Source organism: Glandiceps talaboti, chromosome 20 (assembly GCF_964340395.1).
Source record: "Glandiceps talaboti chromosome 20, keGlaTala1.1, whole genome shotgun sequence".
NCBI lineage: Eukaryota > Metazoa > Hemichordata > Enteropneusta > Spengelidae > Glandiceps > Glandiceps talaboti.
In genome coordinates this window covers 10,685,384-10,706,796 of record NC_135568.1, presented here as the reverse complement: position 1 = coordinate 10,706,796, position 21,413 = coordinate 10,685,384, and the positions used below count along the sequence as shown (strand labels likewise).

Below are 21,413 nucleotides of genomic sequence, written 5' to 3'. Positions count from 1 at the left end.
TTGTGAATGGTGTTGCTGTGTGCGTATTTCTACGTTTTTCTCCTTGTGTGAGTATGCGCTTCGATGGACACAACCTCTCTACATGCACTTTATAATACCTATTTCATCATCACTATTTATATTTTGCATCCTTCTTTGTATTAGGGCATAATTATGAGACAACCACTACCCCATGGCAAATGTTCAGACGGAGAATCCGGCGACTTTCTACTCTCAAAGGAAGGTTGGGCCTATTCTCAAAGTGTAGGTAGTTTTAACTTTTAGTCACGTGTTACAGAAAAGTGACGTCACCATTGAGAATATACTGAAAATGATTGAGTATACCCCCCCCCCCCCTTACGTTACTTTACCTGTATTTGACTCCTTTGAAAGTTAAATTGATGAAAGTTATATTAGGTCGAAATACAGTTGTATTGAAAATGAACGAAAAATATTTTTGTTTCTGATGAAAAACGCACCAATCGGCCGAGAATCGTGAAGCTCAGATGTATAATCTACATTCATATCTACCAGACATTCCGAAGACCGGAATTTGTATAAACAAATTAAATGATTTCATAATCCTAAGAAGCGTGCATATATCATCTGAATTCTCGATTTGCGACAAATTGGTAAATTTGTAACAGTTTCATTGGTGGATGTAACAGGTGTCAATGAAACAGAATGTCTTCTCTGCTATGAAGAGTCTATAAGGTCACAGGGCTTGTTACAAGTGATAATGTAGTAAATAATTGGTAATGTATAAACCCGATATTGACAGTACTAGTAGTAAAAATTTACCGATAATGTATCAAAATTTACCGATAATGTAGCATTTTTGCTACCGATTCTGTATCAACTCATGCATCGATCAATCCGGCACCCTGCTAGCTGATAGCCGTGACGTGACACGTCGTATCTAATCAGTATATTGTATCCAATGGTAATCGGAGAGAAGTGTTTTACAATATTGTTTTATCTCACTCATCTCTGTTGTCTTTTAAATTTAAGGCATGTCAACACAGCTGTGTTAAGAAATCTATGTTAAAGTTTTGTGACTGCGTTGACACATTCAATGACGAAGGACAGCGATGCATGATACAGAATAAAACACAGGGTAGGTAAAATCACACTCCCTCTATATCTGGTAAAACTGATTTTTTTTGTAAATAATTTGTATATATTGTTGGTCAGCAATGTTGATAATTGAGAGGATGTGTCATGTTCATATCTTTATCACATATGTACTGCTCGTTTTGTCCATCCTCTTAAATCAATAATTGTGCAGATTAGACTAGTTATTGTAATAGTTTGGTAACATAACTGTGTCTGTTAACATTATCAATAATTAAGCTCGCGCGCTTACATGAAATCTACATTTATTTTCTTTTAAAACAGAAATATGCCGTCAGCTGATGTATTTCTTACACCAGAGAAATAAATTGGATTGTGATTGCAATATACCATGCGAGTAAGTATATGCATCCTTCAATTTTAACAAATCATTATTAAATGTCTAGGAGGTATGTCATCGCATACTTCTCAATTCGTGGCCACTAGAGGGTGCTGCTTACTTGGCGCCTTATTTGGAAATGTTCAGCACGGGTCAGTGAATAATTGTACCAAGCGTCCTTCTTTCAACCAAAACTGGACAATGTTCTGGTTAGCAGCTGCTCTATTAGTCTTTGCTTGTAAAAGACAACCAACGAGGCCCCCCAATAGTGCACAAGTGACAAGAAACATGTTATGTTTTGCAATACTTATTAAATAAACGGCTAAAGAATATAGAATGAATGCAACTTCTTGGAAAATGGTCCACTAAGGTGCGACACCAGTCGAGAATCCAAGCCAATTTCGTCCCTTAACTGCTGATTAAGAATTGACAACGATATTTCTAACTATTCAACACAGCTTTTACAACATTGTCATTTATTTATTTACCTTCCAGGGAAATATGGTTCTCAAAGACGATCTCACAATCATACTGGCCATCTTTAAGTTACTTGGTGAGTATAGAAATAACGCAACGAAACTGACGAATACACAAATTGTCAAATAACTTACGTTAATACTTGGTGCGTACACAAGTAAGCCAATCTGATGATTTGTAAGATTAAAAAAATATTGACAAACTCGATTATATTTTGTGGAAATTCTTAGCTTAATCTTGTGTATCTGAGTCGATTTTGCGAACACCACTAAACTTAGAATGTGGCAGTTAGTATAAAGAGATTTACCCTGAAAGGGACAACCGATCTTTATTTTCCTCTACATTCACTATCGGATAGTGTGAGGTGATAAAAGTACAATATAAATGTAAATATAAAGTATACAAAGCAAATATTACAATATAAATCAGCTACTTTACAAAGCTACTGGAGGGTACAAGGTCACGAAGGTGTAGCACACTGTCTTTCAAGTACAGCTACACAAGATATACGTTTGTTTGTTTGTTTGTGTGTGTGTGTGTGTGTGTGTTGTGTGTGTGTGTGTGTGTGTGTGTGTGTGTGTGTGTGTGTGTGTGTGTGTGTGTGTGTGTGTGTGTGCTTACCTCTCATCAGGTTTACATGTTAGCGTCCGATATGTAAATGACGCTGAATTCCTGTACTGTTTTTGGATCCCGAGCTAACTTTTAATATCTTACGTTCTTTACATTGTAAACTTTTCTCTGTGTCTTTTTCGTTTTAGGATTCTCTGTTAAAGGTGCTTCATTCCATAAATCCCAAGACTAAGGAGATTAGAAACAGTAACCATGCACAGTGAGTATTCTCACTTCATGAATGCTCATACTTAAAAACATAAAAACTACAGTGCATTTTGCGAACGACATGGCTCTCAAAAAGAAGGTCCTACCCCTTTTACACACGTCCACAACACACATAGAACACACACAGACACATTGACGCACGTTGACGTCAGAATGTGGTTATGTATAGTGCTAAACATATACTTCCAGCTGACATTTTTCAATATCTTTGTGTAATAACTGAAATTCTCATCAACCGTTTTGTCTGTACCTTTTCAGGACAAATTTGGCTCGTCTTGAAATTTACTTTGAAGAACTGAACCTTGAAAAGGTTGAAGAAAAACCAGCCTATCTGGTAAGCAGTTTTCATTTTTCAATTACATACATGTATAGTAGAACCTAAGAACCAGGACCATTCTGAAGGTGACGTGTGTCAGGATGACTTCAGTTTTACTTAACTGGAGGAACAATTTTCCCCTGGGACAATAAAATGATTTAAATGATTTTAAAAAGTGCCATATTAACATTCCTTAAATTTCAATAGATGTGTTTTTATATTCATTGCCTTTCTTTTATGCAAACATTTGTTCCTCGGCCCCTTAGGGTATTAAATCCATCGAAGGCTCTGTAAGAGTAAATAATTAAATCCTTCACATAGCAACCCCTATCCTATCAGGTACCAAATTATACGGATGGGTTGATTTGAACACAATTAAGGTTCAAATCTTTTCCAAGGACACGGCCATTCAGAAATAAATGGTAGTAGCTAGGCTAGAATCGACAACTTGCAAACTCCAAGCCAAACTACTTCGACTAATCGACCATTAACCATTTCTCACATCTGTTTTTCCTTCAGCTAGAGAATCTAATTGGTGATATCGGAGGATCTCTTGGCCTTTACATCGGACTGTCTCTAATCACAGTTGCAGAATTTCTGGAATTTTTGTGTGATATATTTCGGTTTGGGTTTTCCCGATTGACTTCCAAACCATCTACTCCAAGTAACAAGTTTTAAGAAACTCGAGCACGGCTGTTCAATATATACAGTTCTGATATAAGGGGTGTGTCACGTCGTGCCGAAAAAGTGCGCCACCAATGCGGAACAAGGATTTATATTCGATAGTCACTTACAAGTTGACGTATGTTGTGTTTTTTGCTTAAAGGAAAAAAAAGTAAATAAAAAAAAAATAATAAAAAAATATTGTGTTTCCGGTAACAAGACCGGCCTTAGTTTAAGCCGATAATCCTAAACATTTAATTTTTACATAGAAAAGGGTAAAATTATCAAATTTACTTCTATTTCGCTGAAGATATCGATTTCTTGCCAATGTATTTTTGATTACATTTTTAAAATCACATTCCAGAGAGACACGATGTCACTTTATCCTATAACAGCACAGTCTGCATATCATGTTTGTCTACTTCTGAATCACATAACTGTCTTCATTTATATCTTTTACACCTCATCAACTGTTATGGGAGTATTGTGAATCACGAGTACCTTGTCATTAGGTCGAAGTAATCATTAGGAAAAAAAAGTAAAATAAAATAAAATCCCGACCTACCTACCCTATTTTTTGAAGTCATGTTATCGGAAATAGACCTTTTAAATTTTGTATTTGTCTATGTATATATAGTAGTATATCATTATACAATCACATTAGAGTAGGTTCTGCCAGTGAGGTTTGATGCTTTGGCATGTTTCAATTAATATATAGTGAATTTTGACCTTAAATAGCTTTTTTAATCAGACGTTTTTCAGAATTTTTTGTCAGTTGAAAGGAAATGGCGACAGCAATAAAATTATTAGAAATATTAGTTTGAGAAAAAGATTCTTAGTAAAAAATTTTCACTGCTTTAATATACAGTGAAGCACAGCAAAATAAAATTATTTTCACCCTTCACAAAATTTAAATCAATGGTCTTAGAGTTTTGCAGAATCTAGCTAAATTTTGAATGTATATATAGAGACCTGTTAACAACATACACACCTTAAACGCTAAACAAATCAATGCTAAACATGCGCAGTTTATATCAGTGTATGGTGTCTCGATAGTATTCCTGAGTAATAAAATTGCAAGCCGTTTTCATATTGTATATTTCCAGTGTCTGTATCCTATAAATACTTTTTTGTATATACATACTCTAACTCACTCTTTCGTACATTGTTTTCACTTTACATATAATTCTCTGTGTGTTCGTTTGGCACAAGTTTTGCATGATTTCAATAAAATTTGATATAAGAAAATGTAAAGCAAAGCAATCATGTGACTTCCTTTATTAATTACCAAGTGTTCAGAAAAACTCGAGTGAAATCACCGCTGAGGGCGTGAAATTACAAGGCTGTGTTTCTCAATTATGCCACAATTAATAAACATTTATCTATGAGTACGGTCACAATAGATAATAATGTTTAAAGTGACCCATAGACCCTCCACCATCAGGATACGCAACTGCGGCATTTCCATTGAATCGAACTCTATTTGCATACATAAGTTTAATTAAATAATCCTGTTACTATAGCGGTAATAGAGACTTGGTGGAGGGACGTATATTATGAGTGACCAGAGAAATTTCTTTGAAACAGTGACCGCTATGATATCCGTAAGGCATGACTTATAACATAGCAAAGTGAGCACATTGAAGGCGATCTCACGTTGGACGACTTTTTCCGTCTCTTTTTTGAGTTTCACTCGCTGACATTATAATTGCGACTTCCTATCTTCAAATGAAGGAGACTTTCAAGACTACTGTTAAAAGACTACTGAAAATGCACAGTGTATGTGCGCACTTCTTTTGTACTTTCCCGCACAAAGAATTTGTAATTTGCTGCAAAATGTTACAATTTTTAACTGGACACATTTTAATTCAAAGTTAAGCCAGCGTACAATAGCGATATAAGATACATATTAGCCAGGAGTCAGTGTACAGTCACTTTAGTGAATTATCCATTTAAATCGCGCATGCTAGGAATCGTCACGTAAATAACGATTTTAATAGCATCTCTACGTATTCAAAAAGTAGCTTTTTTTCTTTCTTTATTCCAAAATCTCAGGGGGGGGGGGGGCAGCTGCCACCTTGCCCCCCCCCCCCCCGCAGGCTACGGTACTGTATTATACTCAGTGCATCATCAGTGATCGTGACTCCGCCGTGCGGATCTTTTGATTCTGTATGTTGGCCGATGTGTGAGGGCGGCCCGTCACGGCATACCTTTAACAGACTCGGTATGCTTTAGTCTTGCTGCTAGATGTTCGGGCTTTCTTTCGATGCTATAACTATAAGCGAACGAAGTTCGCACGTGAGGGCTTGCTCGGATGTTCCATCCTCGATAGCGTTGTTCGGCTGTGTGTCGTATTTTATCGGAAGAACATCCGAGGGTTAGCTGATAGACTAGGTAGCTAGACTAGGTATGCCTCGGCCCATCAACGCAACGTGATGTCACGCCCACATGCGATAATTCTTATTGCATAATGATGACGTCATCTATTATCATTGCGAAGGACAAATGAGCGTCAGTCCTGGCCAAACGATTATGGTCAATGCCCTTTTCGTCGACCCGCGAGAGGACAAGTACAGTACGTACCATAAACTTCCAGCGCCTACGCCTGGACTTTGCATCTAGCATCTCCGCAGACCGTATCCTGAGACCATACGCACGTACGTATAGTTCAGCAGGGCTACACTATGCTTGGAAACTCGTCACAGAAAGCACGATTTTAGTCGAAGTTTGGAGACTGTCGAGATCTAAATGTATTATTCTGGCCGCAACTGGTTGAAGTTCATCGTCTTCGATCGTAGCCCGGTGACAGTCACAGCGTGGCGGCGAAGGGACATTCCTGGATGTTAATTGTTATGGTATTATCACTGCATAGATTAACGAAACACCGTTATAATATAAACGTGACTAGCACCAAGTAGAACGGACACTACAAACTACCTGTTCAGAGTTCAAACCTGAGTTAAATAATAAACCACAACTGTGGGGGAACCATTTAGCGAAGTAGTAGTCGTCAACTCGAGCTTGGCTATGGAGACAACCAGGGCTTGTAGAATCGACGAGATTACATCTTTCCAGACCAATACTAGTGTGAAGGCGAAAAGCAGCAGGAGAAGATCTCGGTTAGGTATGTATGAAAACGTGAAAATTTTGAAACTATTTCCTTGTGATGAAATTGATGAATACTACGTAATATCATGTATATAATTTGGTGCCATATTGTTTCTGTGATATTAATATTAGAGATCTTCATAGTTCAAGCGATGGTCGTTGTGACATTTTCAACTCACATAATGTGACATATTGTCAATTATAGTACGGGTCACATTTTGCGAGTAATCACTATATATCGGTCACCTGTCACCGTTGTACATCTGTAAAGATTATGGTGCACTGTATGTATGTCATTAGGGTGCGTGAGAGATTGCAGGTGTGTGTTTGTGTGTGTGCGCGCGCGCGCGTGCGTGCGTGCGTGTATGTATGTGTGTGTGTGGTACTGGGGGGGGGGGTCAAGATACTCCATAAATTAATGTTAGATAAAAATTATACATAAGAATGCCTATCAGCGGTACTAGTATGGTAGGCCATATTAAAAAAAAACCCTGTGTTCTGATAACCCGACTGACACTAGTTAAAGCCGCCAACCTCAATCTGATTAAAATCCGATGTAGACGTCGGCTAATCGTTCATTGCTATTTTACCTTCATTATTTTGCCTGAATTGACCTTCTTGGTACATGTTTATATTTTTTAGCCTGATCGCCTCCTCTACATCTGAACTGGCGCACATGCGCAAACGAATTTCTGCTGCGAGACTCACAGCCAATCAGGTTGCGTCTTACTTGTCATGGGCATACATGTACGCATTGAATATCAACAAACATTGAATATAATAACAACCGACATCTACATCGGATTTTAATCAGATTGCGCCAACCCTAAATGTTCAAAAAAGTTAAAATGATGAGAATTTACCTCTATTTCTGTGTAAAGTTTCTTGCCAAAGTATCTTTGTCAAAATAGTTTGATGAACTGTAAAAGAAGTGAATGTAGACAATTGTAGGTGAAATAGAGGCACACAATATTCAGACTGTACTGTTCAAGTTATTGTCCTATGCCTGGTTTCTCTGGAATGTCACTTTTTTTAATGACTTTCCAGAAAAAACACTCCTAATCCTGCCATGGCCACTGTCATTTTACATGGAATTGACCCAAAGAGGGTCCAATCAGTACTGTATAATACATGACAACACTAAGTACCTGGCAGTCCGATTATTGTGTTTGTCTACATATTTTTGGCTTCTTTCACACCTCATCAAACTGTAGCAGAGGTATATTGTAACCAATTAGTGTCCTGTCTAAAGGTTGAAGTAATTTGTGAAAAAAAAAATCTGATGTATACCTATCCCAAAAACCTTTTTTTTTGCCTTGCATACCTGTATCTTAACATGCATGAATTCCTCCAATTTTTGTTTCAGGTAAATTCAGATTCTCTAGCCCTATTATACTTAAGTGAAATAAAAAAATAATGTTCGCAAAATTTCTCAACTTTATTTGATTTAAGGCCTAAACAATATTGTTTGGTTCTGGTTACCCGACCCCACGTAGTTTTTGATGCCGACCCTACAAATTTGAGAAAAAAATAATAAAATCACAAAAATTGTCATGTCTCACGGTGGATGCGAAAACTGACATCAACTTAAAAAGACAATATAAAAACTGTTCTTCCAATCTGTAATGGCTGTACATCTGATGGGAAGAAATAAATAACACAGAGACCATATGGAAAACAATGGAAAACCTGAACTAGACATTCACACTTGAAAAAAAATTATATAATAAAATAAAATAAAAAGTAGACCTACCCCACCTATTCCAAAATTGAGTGTAATCGTAACCACAAAAATGTTTTATTAGGCATAAGCTGCAATGGAACAGTTAAAAAAAACAACAACTGTTTTTCCTAATTACAGTCTAGTTCCTATACAGTATCATTACCATTTACACCTCCACTCACATAGTCTAGTTCCTATACAGTATCATTACCATTTACACCTCCACTCACATAGTCTAGTTCCTATACAGTATCATTACCATTTACACCTCCACTCACATAGTCTAGTTCCTATACAGTATCATTACCATTTACACCTCCACTCACAGTCTAGTTCCTATACAGTATCGTTACCATTTACACCTCCACTCACATAGTCTAGTTCCTATACAGTATCATTACCATTTACACCTCCACTCACAGTCTAGTTCCTATACAGTATCGTTACCATTTACACCTCCACTCACAGTCTAGTTCCTATACAGTATCATTACGATTTACACCTCCACTCACAGTCTAGCTCCTATACAGTATCGTTACCTTTTACACCTCCACTCACAGTCTAGTTCCTATACAGTATCGTTACATTTACACCACCAAGTCACTGAGTCACAGTTTAGTTAGTGCATCCAGACTATTGTAGTTAGAGACCATGTGCTCACTACCTTGGCATCCAGACTCTACTTTTTAGAATATATCCCAATATTGATACACATTTGGCCATAAATGTTTAGGACCTCTGGTAGAAGTGATAAATACCAGTGATTGTAAAGGCTATTGACCATACGTGCAGGGTCACTGTGAAGTGTCACTATTGACCATACATGCAGGGTCTATGTGAAGTGTCACTATTGACCATACGTGCAGGGTCTATGTGAAGTGCCACTATTGACCATACGTGCAGGGTCACTGTGAAGGGTCGCTATTGACCACACATGAAGGGTCACTAGCTGACATACTTTTGACCACTCACGGTGTAGAATCTAAAAGGTCTGTTTTGTATGTACCGATATCTACTGCATTATTGTAGTCAAATGTCCTTGTACTGTGGGCTCTCATCAACCACATAGGGTTAATTATTGTTGATGTGCTTGGGGCATCGCAATAGCATGGCGCTATGTCAGGCCCACAGTACAAGGATATTCTAGTACAATTATTCAGTAGATATTGGTTCATACAAAACAGCTAATAGCGATGCTCCCGAGGACTGGTGAGAGTGTCTGGGATCAATCAGTTCACAAATTGTATTCTTAGACTTCATTCAGTCACTCATGAAGTAGATTAATTAGTACCTCCCGCGAAACAATTGCTCCAAAAATTTGAAGTTTTTGCCAAACTTTGCAATTTGAAAACCGATAGCTTTGGCTCATAAAAGAAATCTACAGATTCACCCTCTTGTGTTCAAGGCAGTTGACAATCTGTTATTTTCCCTCATTGTGTTACAGCAGAAGCTGTGCTGGTACAAATGTCAGAACAGATATAGTTATTGCTTCAGTCTGTCTTTTGCAGAGGATGATATATTTAGGACTACATGAAAGACTATGCATTCCTGTAATAATTTTGAGATACAGTTGCACACAATACCATGCAGACATATGCAACAATTGTATTAGGATGTCAATAAACCACGTTCTGCAAGATATAGACACATGCGCCAATTCTATTACAATGTGTATAAATCACCCTCAGGAATTGTATTACAATAAATCTCGTCTGCAGGATACAGACACAGTGCAGTATCATATTGTATATACATGTGCCCCTGGTATGAATCACCCTCAAATAAACCATGCTTAATTAAGAGATTGTGTTTGGGAGACTCTTAGGGTTCGGCTAACGTTGTTTGCTTATTCGGTATCCACACGTAGGTAGTATATCAATATACCTGATAAAAGATGCATAATATATGCGGATAGTGTATTAAAATGATCATGATGAAAGCTATCATGATACAGCCTTGAATTCCTGCCGGATTCGTTCATCACATAAAGTGATTATAGTTTCAGAACTCCCGATTTTGATGTTTCTCATCAGTCGTAAGGGATGTCTCCCAAATTGTGTGCTTTCATCAGGTTTGAGGCATCATAGAGTGATGCTAAAATATTGATTTTGATCATACAAGTAATGAGTATAGATAAATTGTCGTTTTTTTCTCCTGTGCCAATGGTGGCATCCAGACTGTCTATACTAGTTTATCTGTATCAATTACATATAGCAAGTATTCTTGGAATTTGGAAACCTGTAGGCTGTATTGGCACTAATATGCTTGTCCTTGCTGTTCTCATTATGTAGTCATGATGGTCGAATGGTTGAAGAGTGGCTGGCTTTGAATTAACACCCCCCTCCCCCCACCCACCCACCCTGATTCATTGTTCTTGGCTTTCCACCAATCATAACAGTGAGCAACATGAGCAATGCCAAATTTTTCAGATCATAGCTTGGAATCTGCACGATACTGGTTGTCAGCCTGAGATTTGTTTCTGAATTGTTTTAGTCCATAGTCCATGCACATAGAGGGACTGTGGTTAGTCCCTGGGCAAGATTAGAATCATGATAATACCCAAGTCACATCCAGCTGTGTAATTTTGGAATATGGTAGGATAAAGGTGATTATGCTTGAATTCCTTCTATACATTTACAGGCTGCAATGCAATGCAACCTCCCTTGGGAGTTCAGGAAGTATGAAGGAGTGTTTGTGCCATTATAGGTCCATACCATGGTTTAAAATCATAAAGTGCTTTGATGCCAATGTACAATAACAAACTTTTAACACATTTATTAATCTTCTGCAATGTGTTGAGCTACAAACAAGGACTTGGCATATGTTGTTTCACATTGATTTTTCAAGTAGGAAGTCATGATAAAATTGTTTTATAAATTAAAAATCCAAAGTAAATACCAAATCCTCATCCATATGGCCACTTTAATTTGAAAAGAAATAGCTTTACAAAGTCTCATCCTATTTTGGTGTAGTATTTGTGATGTGAATCGAAAAGTTTTTACTAAATGGCCATGCTTACATCATACATCATTACATGCTAACAGAATAACTAATTTGCATATGAATAAAACTGATTACTGTGTCCATAACAGAAACTGTGTACATAATCTAGTGCTATTGATAGCAAACACACAAAAAAGTGTCAAGTCATGTCGGCCACCTGTGGGATTGGGATCTCATCAGTTAATTTTTCTAAATGCTATCTTTACTGAACGTGTGACATAATTTTGTGCATGTCCAATGTTTTGTATGCTTCAAAGCAGCATTAGTTGCAACTGGAATATTTTTTGAAACTGTTTTGTTCGATGAAATGAATTAATCATTAATATTGTACACCCTACATATGTACCTGTGACCCTACAGACGGTATTGAATGACATACCTGTGTGAGTGAACATTTTTGTGTTGTGTATTATATCAAATCTATTGATTTTTTGTCCACACTCAAAAATCAGCACCTCAATGAATCATGGTTCAACTTAGTGTGGATTCTAACGTGGTCTCTAACAAAACGTGAGTTGTAAATCATAACAATACCGTATAGGAACTAGACTCAGTTCAAATTCTGTTGATCTGTTCTGTAGATCTCTATAACATATACAGTTATGTCTAAGTAGTAGTATTTTAATAATTTTCAGAGTTGTCTGATCATGAAAATAGTACCCCGGTTGCAGATACATGTAGTTAATTATGCTGATTCAATGCATCATCTTGATCATTGTTTCATCGGAAATGTTTCGGCATAGTTCCTTGAAAGAAAGATTTTTCAATGACCCCTATTTCTTGGTGAGTTTTTGACTTGTGCTGTGTATACCAGGAGTGAAAGAGAAAAGTTTAATAAAGCTAGAAAAATGTAGTTATTTCTATGAGCATTCTCTATGTGTATCAAGAGATAGAGTTATTTTGACATTCCATCATTCCTACATTTGCTTTGTGTGAACTACTGTTGTCAAGCTAGATGATAAAAAGTAGCAACTTCAGTCTTAAAAAGTAGCAACGATAATCTTAAAGAGTTTTGTCAAGCCCTGCAGACAATAAAAATTCAGCAATGTTAGTAAACGTTTTGTCAAAAGTCCTGCAGACAATACAAAGTAGCGATGTTAGTTAGAGTTTTGTCAAGCCCTGCAGACAATAAAAATTAGCAATGTTAGTTAGAGTTTTGTCAAAAGTCCTGCAGACAATACAAAGTAGCGATGTTAGTTAGAGTTTTGTCAAGCCAGATGATAAAAAATACAAAATGTAGCAGTGTTAGTAAGAGTATTGTCATGCCAGACAAAAAAAGGATAGGTGTTAGTAAGATTTTGTCAAGCCAAACAGTAGAATGTAGCAATGTTAGTAAGAGTTTGTCTAGCCAGATGATAAAAGTAGAAGATTTTTGTCAAGCCCCGCAGACAATAAGTAGCAATATTAGTGAGATTTTTGTCATGCCCCGCTGACGATAAAAAGGAGCAAAATTAGTAAGATTTTTGTCAAGCCCTGCAGATGATAAAGAGTAGCAATATTAGTGAGATTTTTGTTGAGCCAGATGATAAAATGTAGCAATAGTAGTGAGATTTTTGCTAAGCCAGATGATAAAATGTAGCAATGTTTATAGTAAGAGTTTGTCTAGCCAGATGATAAAAGTAGAAGATTTTTGTCAAGCCCCGCAGACAATAAAAATTAGCAAAATTAGTGAGATTTTTGTCAAGCCCCGCAGACGATAAAAAGTAGCAAAATTAGTGAGATTTTTGTCAAGCCCCGCAGATGATAAAAAGTAGCAATATTAGTGAGATTTTTGTTAAGCCAGATGATAAAATGTAGCAATTTTTGTAAGAATTTGTTGAGCCAGATGATAAAATGTAGCAATTTTTGTAAGAGTTTGTTGGGCCAGATGATAAAATGGTAGCTATGGTAGTAGTAAGAGTTTTATTTTTGTCAAGCCAGATGCCATTCAATATCTTCTATCACAATCAAATTTTTATCAGACTTTCACTTTTTTGTTATCAGTATTTTGAAGTTAAAAGGATCTTTTATCAATAAATTGTAGATTTATAGAAATTTACTTTGAGTCGACAAGCTCAGACCTGTACGTGCATGGTCTGACCTTTTACTGTAAAGGATACATGTTACAGCATGAATTTCTTCTAGGAAAGACTTTGACTGGTCCCCTGATGAGTAAGTGCATGTCAGTCGTACTTCGGATATTTGAATGATCAAGTGATTGCAGTGTTCTCTGTGGTCATACATTCATGAGTGTAGAGAGTGAAAGTAGCGCAGAAAACACCGCTAGTGCCCACGCTTGCACTTACACATGGGCTGTTATCATTACAATATGTTTTTTCGAAAATTCTGTTAATATTGTACTGTGCAGTCATGCAATTTCAGATACGAGGAATTATCGTGCACTCATTTGCATATCATTTGCATACAGGATACATGTATGCAGTATGTTTTGGTGTTGCACTGCAGTGTATAGAGATAATGAAAAATATGTCCATTTATATGCTAGTACGTAAGGTTGATTTGTTACTGTAGAGCAAATCGAAGGACAACATGACAAGAAGTATTGGAGTTAGGGATGTCATCTGATGTGGTGAAAGTGGCTAGATGTCTTTATTTACCTCTATTTCCATCATCATTTGTTGTTCCGGGTGATCACCACCTTCCCACATCTGACCCTGTGTAATGGAAAATCTAGTTTGAATTTCAAAGATCTTGAACAGTTTCTTCAACCAATCAGTACACTTCTTTCAAAATCGTTCTGAGAGTTGGTACCACCACCGACAGGTCGACGTGTCGTCAACTAAGGTGCCACACAATCATCTGTGTTGACCTCCATGTTGTTTTTCAATTTATCCAGTGTGTGCAGCTGTGAACATATAATGCTCATCCTGATTGGCTACTGAGATTCAAATGAGAGTTTCTATTACAGAGGGTCAGATTTGGGAAGGTGGGGATACCCCGGAACAAAACGAACAACACAAAACAATGGAAATAGAGATAAATAAAGATATTTAGCCGCTTTCACCACATCAGATTTTAATCAGATTGGGGATGTCACAGCTAGTTATCCAGGGGCCTTATCAAGTGAATACATTATCAGTTAATTGTCTGTGTCACCATAACATAGTTACTATGGAATCATTTTCGATAGCCCGCATCTATATGTACCCACATGATACATTTGTCATATAACTACTGCTACGTGCCCAGAGAGAGACTTGACCGGGTTTTACTATTAAGCTCTTCAAACTGAGGATAGGACTTTTGTCCTAGCAAGGATTTTATGATCTTTCATTGCAAAACAAGGGTTGTTTGCAACTAATATTACATTTCTTGCTGCACTAAATCATGTAATTTGTGTGTACAAAGTAACAGTTCAGGTCAGGGTACCATGCCCACTTAGGCTTTAACTGTCACGCTCATTAAGGCTGATGAGGAACAGGGGTATAATTATAATTATGCAGTGCTTTGAACAACTTTTTCTTCATGATTTCTCATTGAGCTAGACAGGGTGACGATCGAGAGATATTGAGATTGGAAGCCATGGATAATATCTAGACTTCATGTATCACACCCCTATAATCAACCTCTCCAAGGCATCCACTCTTTTGAATATCAATATAGCACTGTACAATATTTTACCCACAACTCTCTGATTTGTACTGTTGGACATCATCTCCTTGTTGAAGTCAGACAAATCTCAGTGTGTACAGAGTTTTGTAAAAATATTTTTGCCATTTAAGTGCAAGTGTAGAATTGCCACTGTTGAGTTTCTGAATACCCATTTTCATCGGTTCTGGTATCAGTGAGTAGCAATTTTAAAAATTTGATTTTCTTGAAAGACATGCACAATATTTGCAAGGAAAATAAGGAAAATATATGCACCTGTTATGACTTTGCCAAAGATATAGATTTATTTGAATAGGTATAACAAAAGAAATTTATATATTAAAACTCTTCATATATACACTGACTACCCAAGTTAGTGATACTATGACATTGAAAACTGTTTTATTCAAAGTACATGTTTAATGTAGTTGTTAGTACATTAATTTTTATACAAAAGTTAGAACTTTCTTTTAGGTTCCTAAGCGTACTTTTTTTCCCATATTAATTGAATGTGATTTTTATGCTTAAAATGTTGAGAAATATAGGTTATTGAAGAAGTTATAAAACATTAGGAACCTCCAAGCATACCAGTTAGGGAGAGTTGTGGGTATGATATTGTACAGTGTAAAGTAATACAGATAAAACAACTTCATGCACTGTAACTTTTTCGACTGGTGAGAGGACCCTTTTCTGAATGTTAGCAAGTTGTTCATACGTTTTTACTGTTCATATGTTTATATTTCATGGATTTTTATTGTATTTTTTTCAGCAAATAACTTTAAATGTTGTGTGTGTGGAGACATAGCAACCGGTCTACATTATGGTGTGCACTCATGTGAGGGCTGTAAGGTAAGATGTGGTCTAGTTTTTGATGACTATGTTCCAATTTTACACTACGTTATCTTCACACATTATGTCTAGTCAATGTCGTTACTATAGGCATTAAATGTTGTTAAACCCCATGCTGGGTGAAGCGCTAGAAGTAATAGTCCATCACAAATTGACAGGCTGTCGTCATAGCTCATTAATATTCATTTGGTAAAGCTGTGAACCGTAAAAATGTAAAAACCGAACTCAACTGCAGTACAGTCTGCTGAAATTAAAGTCACGTGGGGACGCGACAACGTCATCACGTTTATATACATGAACGCTGTAGGGGGAGGGGGCACAGAATTCTGTACGAGAGTAACGACATTGCAATGACTAGACGTAATGTGTGAAGATAGTGTAGTGTAAAATCGGAACACGGCAGTGTCAGGAAGTAGACAAGTAAGATGCAAAACTATTAATAGACATAGAAAAATGTAATGGTCACCATCCAAATAAAAGGAGAACACCACTCCAGGAAATAAAGTCCTATATATTATCGCAAACTTTGGGTTCTGGAGAGTCATTTCAAGATTTTACTTCTCCTAAATTCCACTCGATTGCCAGGAAAACCAAATTGAAACTTTAACTAGTTAACCCGATGATAGTCAGATGATCCTAGGGTAAAAACACCACTTTATTTATTTCACTTGAAAGGAAGCCATTGTAATCTTATAAAGTTGTGATTATGCAAATGAGATTGAAACTTTTGGATTTTTATAAAATGCAGACAGTACAAAGAGGATAATTAAGTTCTATAAGAATTATAGACAACATTGAAGTACAGACAAGTAGTATTATCCTGTCATTCCTGTAGAAAGGAAAACTCTGAATTAAATACAAGTATTAAGCCAATATTTCACCTATCCTCGCTGAAACAATACATATCACAAATACCTTTCCATCTTGGTTCATACAACATTGGTAACAAGAACACCCAATGGTGGCAGTCCCTGGATGGGTGGGTTACATACCAATGCTTGTTAGTGAAATTTCAAATATACCTCTTTTCCCAGAATATTTCAATCAAAAACACCCTTTTTTTAGTGAATCTGGGAGAAAATCAATGTAAAAAAAACACCCTCTTATTTCCAAAATCTAGGAGGTTTTGGGAAGTTTCTTCTGAGAGAGCGTAGAAAAGGGGCATCCTATCCCTATTCTCGGAGGGTGATCTGAAAAGGTACCTTTTTTATGATTCCACGGACCTAGATCGCTGGCGAAAAACATCCCCTTTTCCGTGAAATTTCTATGAAGCATGTGTACCCACTTAGTCTGAGACTGCCACCACCGGGTAAAAACAACACATATTAGACATGCTGCCTCACTACAAATGAAAACAAAATACAAGTAATTGTGATACCGTAGCTATTACTACCTGACCCACTGCACTAGACTAGTACTAGTACATTAAAGTGTAACACATATGTACACATTTCCCAGACTTCAGTGTTTTCAGTAGTAACATTACTTTTTGTTTGCATTTGTAAAGAGCCAGTATGTCTCAAGTGTTGCCCTTATCTACGACAGTTGTTTATACTACAGCTAGACCGACTTGGCCAATCAGAGTCCTTGATTTCGGTTGGTTTTGTGACCTATATTACACTCAGCACTCAATTTGCATGCAACAAATTACACAAAATTTTGAAAAAAGATCCCTTTGAGCCAATCCCGCCGTAGTATAAGTAAGATAGACAACTCTTCGGTAGGGTTATTTGCCAAAAACTCGGGGGCTATGCCCCCTTGTTTATTGTCACATCATAATCCTCCCGAACTCACTGACTACCTATTACATAAACCAAGATAAACAAAACATGCATTTGTCACACCCACTGTTTCGGTGAACTTAAGTGAAATTGGCCGCATTAACTTGCCTGATAAACTCCTATAAAAACAGAAAAATTAGGTAGATATGGGCAATGTTTCAGACACACTGAGCTTGTGTGACATTGTGTGATTGTCCGTGGTAAGATTGACTTTATTATTTTGTCTAAAATTACTATAAAAATAAAAAATTGAAGTACATTCATTAGTTTATCCATTGAAAACCATTAATAATATTACTTTCTATTCATTTAAGATTATGGTTTTTACTGAAGAACTTAATACAGAGCATTGGTCTTTGAATTTCTCTTTCAGGGGTTCTACCGAAGAACTTTACGAATGAATCTGCTATATCAACCCTGTCCATATTTTGATAAAAATCCATGTGAAATTAATATACGCTCTAGAAACAAATGTCAATTCTGTCGATACCAAAAATGTATATCAGTTGGCATGTCAACCAAAGGTAAACAAAATTTACGTATTATTCTTCGTAATTATCTTAATGTGCATATTAATGTAAGCTTTGGATTTTGAGTGATTTAAGAGTTTTTGTATCACCGACAGTAGATATGTTTTCTGAGAAACACAATTGAAACTTGATCCGCATTCATTGTTCAGTGTTGGTCCTTGCTATGGACTTGTATTGTTTCATGGGAGTCAGCAGCCCTGTATATTTAACTAGTAACTGAACATAAATATTCACGATTGCTTTCTTTTAAGCTTAAGGTAATAAGCACTTACGATTCGTGAATATATCTGGAGAGGTTTTTTAGACTATTCTTAATGCAAATGAATGCTTTGACATAGTATTGGTAAAAGAAATAGACCAATTAATGCCACTCTTAGTAAATTGACATGTGACTGACATGTGACTGACATGTGACTAGAAAACTTGTGAAGCATTTTATCATTCTCGCAAGCCAGAGTACCATTTTCTGCTGATGCAACAAAAGACGATACGATGCGTTTTGGACAGTGCTGTAAAAGAGGCTGTGGTTTACGACGATGCTTTTTATGCATATGTTAATTTTATTTAGGTTGAGTATGTGTTAAGAACGCTAAAAACGCAACTACCAGTAGACTGTAATTTGCTGAAGAACTTGGTTTAATGTTTCGTTATGTAAAAAGCACTTACATTTAGCGGTTTAAATGGAGACCTGGTAGGACTGAGGTTACTGACTGAATGCTTTCAGATATGCTTACATAGGCTGCAATAGATTGTATATGTCCCCAGAGAGTTCAAGTTATATTTTGGTTGTTGTACCATGCCACGGATAGTGATTACACAGCACTATGATCATGACACTTATGATTTTCTTGAGGCACTTTATAAATGTCTATTATTAATTATCGTTCGAATTTCAATATCTTACAGCTGTTAAAATGGGACGGATTCCCCACGTTGAGAAAGAGAAGATCCTGAATGATCTAGCAAGTCGAGTCAAATTGTCACCAGTTTCATGTTCACCATCACCATCTACAGCATCATTGTCGTCGTCGTCGTCGTCATCATCATCATCAGCAGCAGCATCTTCACAGCCCTTATCAAACCTTTCTCCACCATCACCGTCATGTTCATTATCGCCCGCACCATCATCATTATCATCACAAGAGAACAACCCTGATTTTACAGATTTAGTGGAGAGGGTACACTCGGCGTACATTCAGGCATTCAAATCACAGATTGAATACAAACATTCTGGAAAATGCCAACAGGTAGGCCATATTCTATTGGTTGAATTTAAACATGTGATTGTCACATGTCAGAATAAGTAACTTATTGGTTGGTTAGATCAGATTACATACAAATAATCAGGAAAATATCAGCAAGTAGGCCATATTCTATTGGTTGAATTTAAACATGTGATTGTCACATGTCAGAATAAGTATTTTATTGGTTAGTTAGATCAGATTGCATGCAAATAGTGAGGAAAATATCAACAAGTAGGCCATATTTCTATTGATTGAATTTAAACATGTGATTGTCACATTCAAATAATAACTAGGTAACTAATATCATTGGTTGATCCTTTGGTTAAAATGACTGCTTTGTTAAAATAATTGTGATTATTTTCAACATTTTCAGTGAATGACTTATAATTCAAGAACTGCAGAGGCTCTGACGTAGACTGCATAACTCCCATACCCTTTTTTAATTGATTGACACATTTAATATGGCTCGTATATAGTATGGTAATATTATAATTCCAAATATATTACCAAACAAACACCTATATTTCTATATTTCCACAGGTCACTCTTAGTTTGAATACAGAAAATGACCTCAAGAAGGATCTGCACATGTCCAGTCAAAATCCTTATAAGAATAGAGAACAACACAGTGATGGTACTCAACTACAAACAATTACAGATCTTTCGCAGATTACCTTTGTCTGTTACAATATGTTGCAGTACTCAGTGCAGTGTGCTGCAGCATTTGCCAAATCTTTAGTTGAATTCCGTGCTTTAGACATCGCCGACCAGGTTATCCTGCTAAAGTATGGTAGCTATGAAGCAATACTCATGGTGAATGCATATCGTACATTGAACCCCAATCAGCTAAATTTACATGAGCAAGGTTTTGTCATACCCATAGAAGCTATGTTAACAGCTCATGGTGGAATGGTCAAGGAGGTTGCACTTCCTAAGAAACTCTTTTGTTCAAAAGTGAATTACTTGAACATCACTGACAGAGAAATGGCAATGCTGTGTGCCTTAGCGTTAGCAGCACCAGGTATGTTGTACAGCGCCTCCAAAGTTACATTTATTAGATACTTTTGTTTTTGTGAAAGTGTTAACGTTGGGCGATGTCTAGTCTTTCTGATTTTATACCACCAGGACATAGACCCTCCACCAAGTTGAGGGTCTATGACCAGGAGTAGCTTTTCTTCGATTTGAACTCATATATACACATTAATTTAGGGAGACTGAGCATGAAACTCCCTAGCTTAGTTACAAATGTTACTGACAAATCAGTATATTTGTTTCGCTGTCAAAATATACTATCTAATCTAGCAGGTTGGTTGGTGGCCCTGGCAAGTCATCTCTGTATCCAACCTGCAGTCATTGAACTTTTCTTTGCATATAACTCCAATTTGACTGAATGTAGAAAAATAATAAATATTTTTCTTTTACTTGCAGACCGTGAGGGACTTCGGGACCGAAAACAGATACATACATTTCAAGAAAACTTGGCCATGGCCTTAGAACAGGAGGTACAACAACAGAGACCAGACAACAGAACCTTCCTTCCCAAAATATTGAATCTGCTAGTTGAGCTGAGACAGCTGAATATTGATCACGTCAAGTCCCTGTTGAATGTCTATAAAAGGGCCAGAGAAAAGAGAGGCGACAAAGTCATGGTGGAAATTCCTCCACTGTTGAAAGAAATATTTAACCTGAAAATGGATGGAGAACAGATGATGTATGTTGATCAGCAATGAATATGATAAGTTGAATTATGGGTACCCCATGACAGAAGAAAATCGTTCACACAATGCAGAACTTAGTTTTCCGCTGTGTGACATGTTTCAATGTAACAGACCCTGTAAGTGGGATAGTCTTGATTGGATGGA

General features: G+C 36.7%; 2 protein-coding genes across 4 annotated transcripts in view; both read left to right on the top strand.

Annotated features, from left to right (window-relative positions):
- LOC144450729 (uncharacterized) overlaps window positions 1-4,869 on the top strand; it is a 41,557-nt gene extending 36,688 nt beyond the window's left edge. For 2 of the 3 annotated variants that reach the window (XM_078141420.1, XM_078141421.1), the window contains exons 29-35: window positions 145-243; window positions 991-1,096; window positions 1,378-1,450; window positions 1,928-1,985; window positions 2,668-2,738; window positions 3,005-3,080; window positions 3,582-4,869. In XM_078141420.1, coding sequence (XP_077997546.1) covers window positions 145-243; window positions 991-1,096; window positions 1,378-1,450; window positions 1,928-1,985; window positions 2,668-2,738; window positions 3,005-3,080; window positions 3,582-3,740 — 642 coding nt within the window. In that variant the 3' untranslated portion in view covers window positions 3,741-4,869. The remainder of the gene's footprint in view (window positions 1-144; window positions 244-990; window positions 1,097-1,377; window positions 1,451-1,927; window positions 1,986-2,667; window positions 2,739-3,004; window positions 3,081-3,581) is intronic. The other variant, XM_078141422.1, reaches the window with a different exon arrangement.
- Window positions 4,870-6,752: 1,883 nt separating this feature from the next.
- On the top strand, window positions 6,753-21,281 carry LOC144450543 (peroxisome proliferator-activated receptor delta-like). The gene is made up of 6 exons (XM_078141187.1): window positions 6,753-6,849; window positions 15,917-15,996; window positions 18,151-18,301; window positions 19,214-19,554; window positions 20,092-20,572; window positions 20,980-21,281. The coding sequence occupies exons 1-6, from the start codon at window positions 6,753-6,755 to the stop codon at window positions 21,279-21,281; spliced, it is 1,452 nt and encodes a 483-aa protein (XP_077997313.1).
- The last annotated feature ends 132 nt before the right edge of the window (window positions 21,282-21,413 follow it).

What these genes read in the sequence shown, in the direction of transcription:
- LOC144450543 (XM_078141187.1), top strand. Translation starts at nt 6,753, where the DNA reads ATGGAGACAACCAGGGCTTGTAGAATCGACGAGATTACATCTTTCCAG. An exon ending in ACTCATGTGAGGGCTGTAAG is followed by an intron (nt 15,997 to 18,150) that starts GTAAGATGTGGT and finishes TTTCTCTTTCAG; the next exon opens with GGGTTCTACCGAAGAACTTT. An exon ending in CTTAGCGTTAGCAGCACCAG is followed by an intron (nt 20,573 to 20,979) that starts GTATGTTGTACA and finishes TTTTACTTGCAG; the next exon opens with ACCGTGAGGGACTTCGGGAC.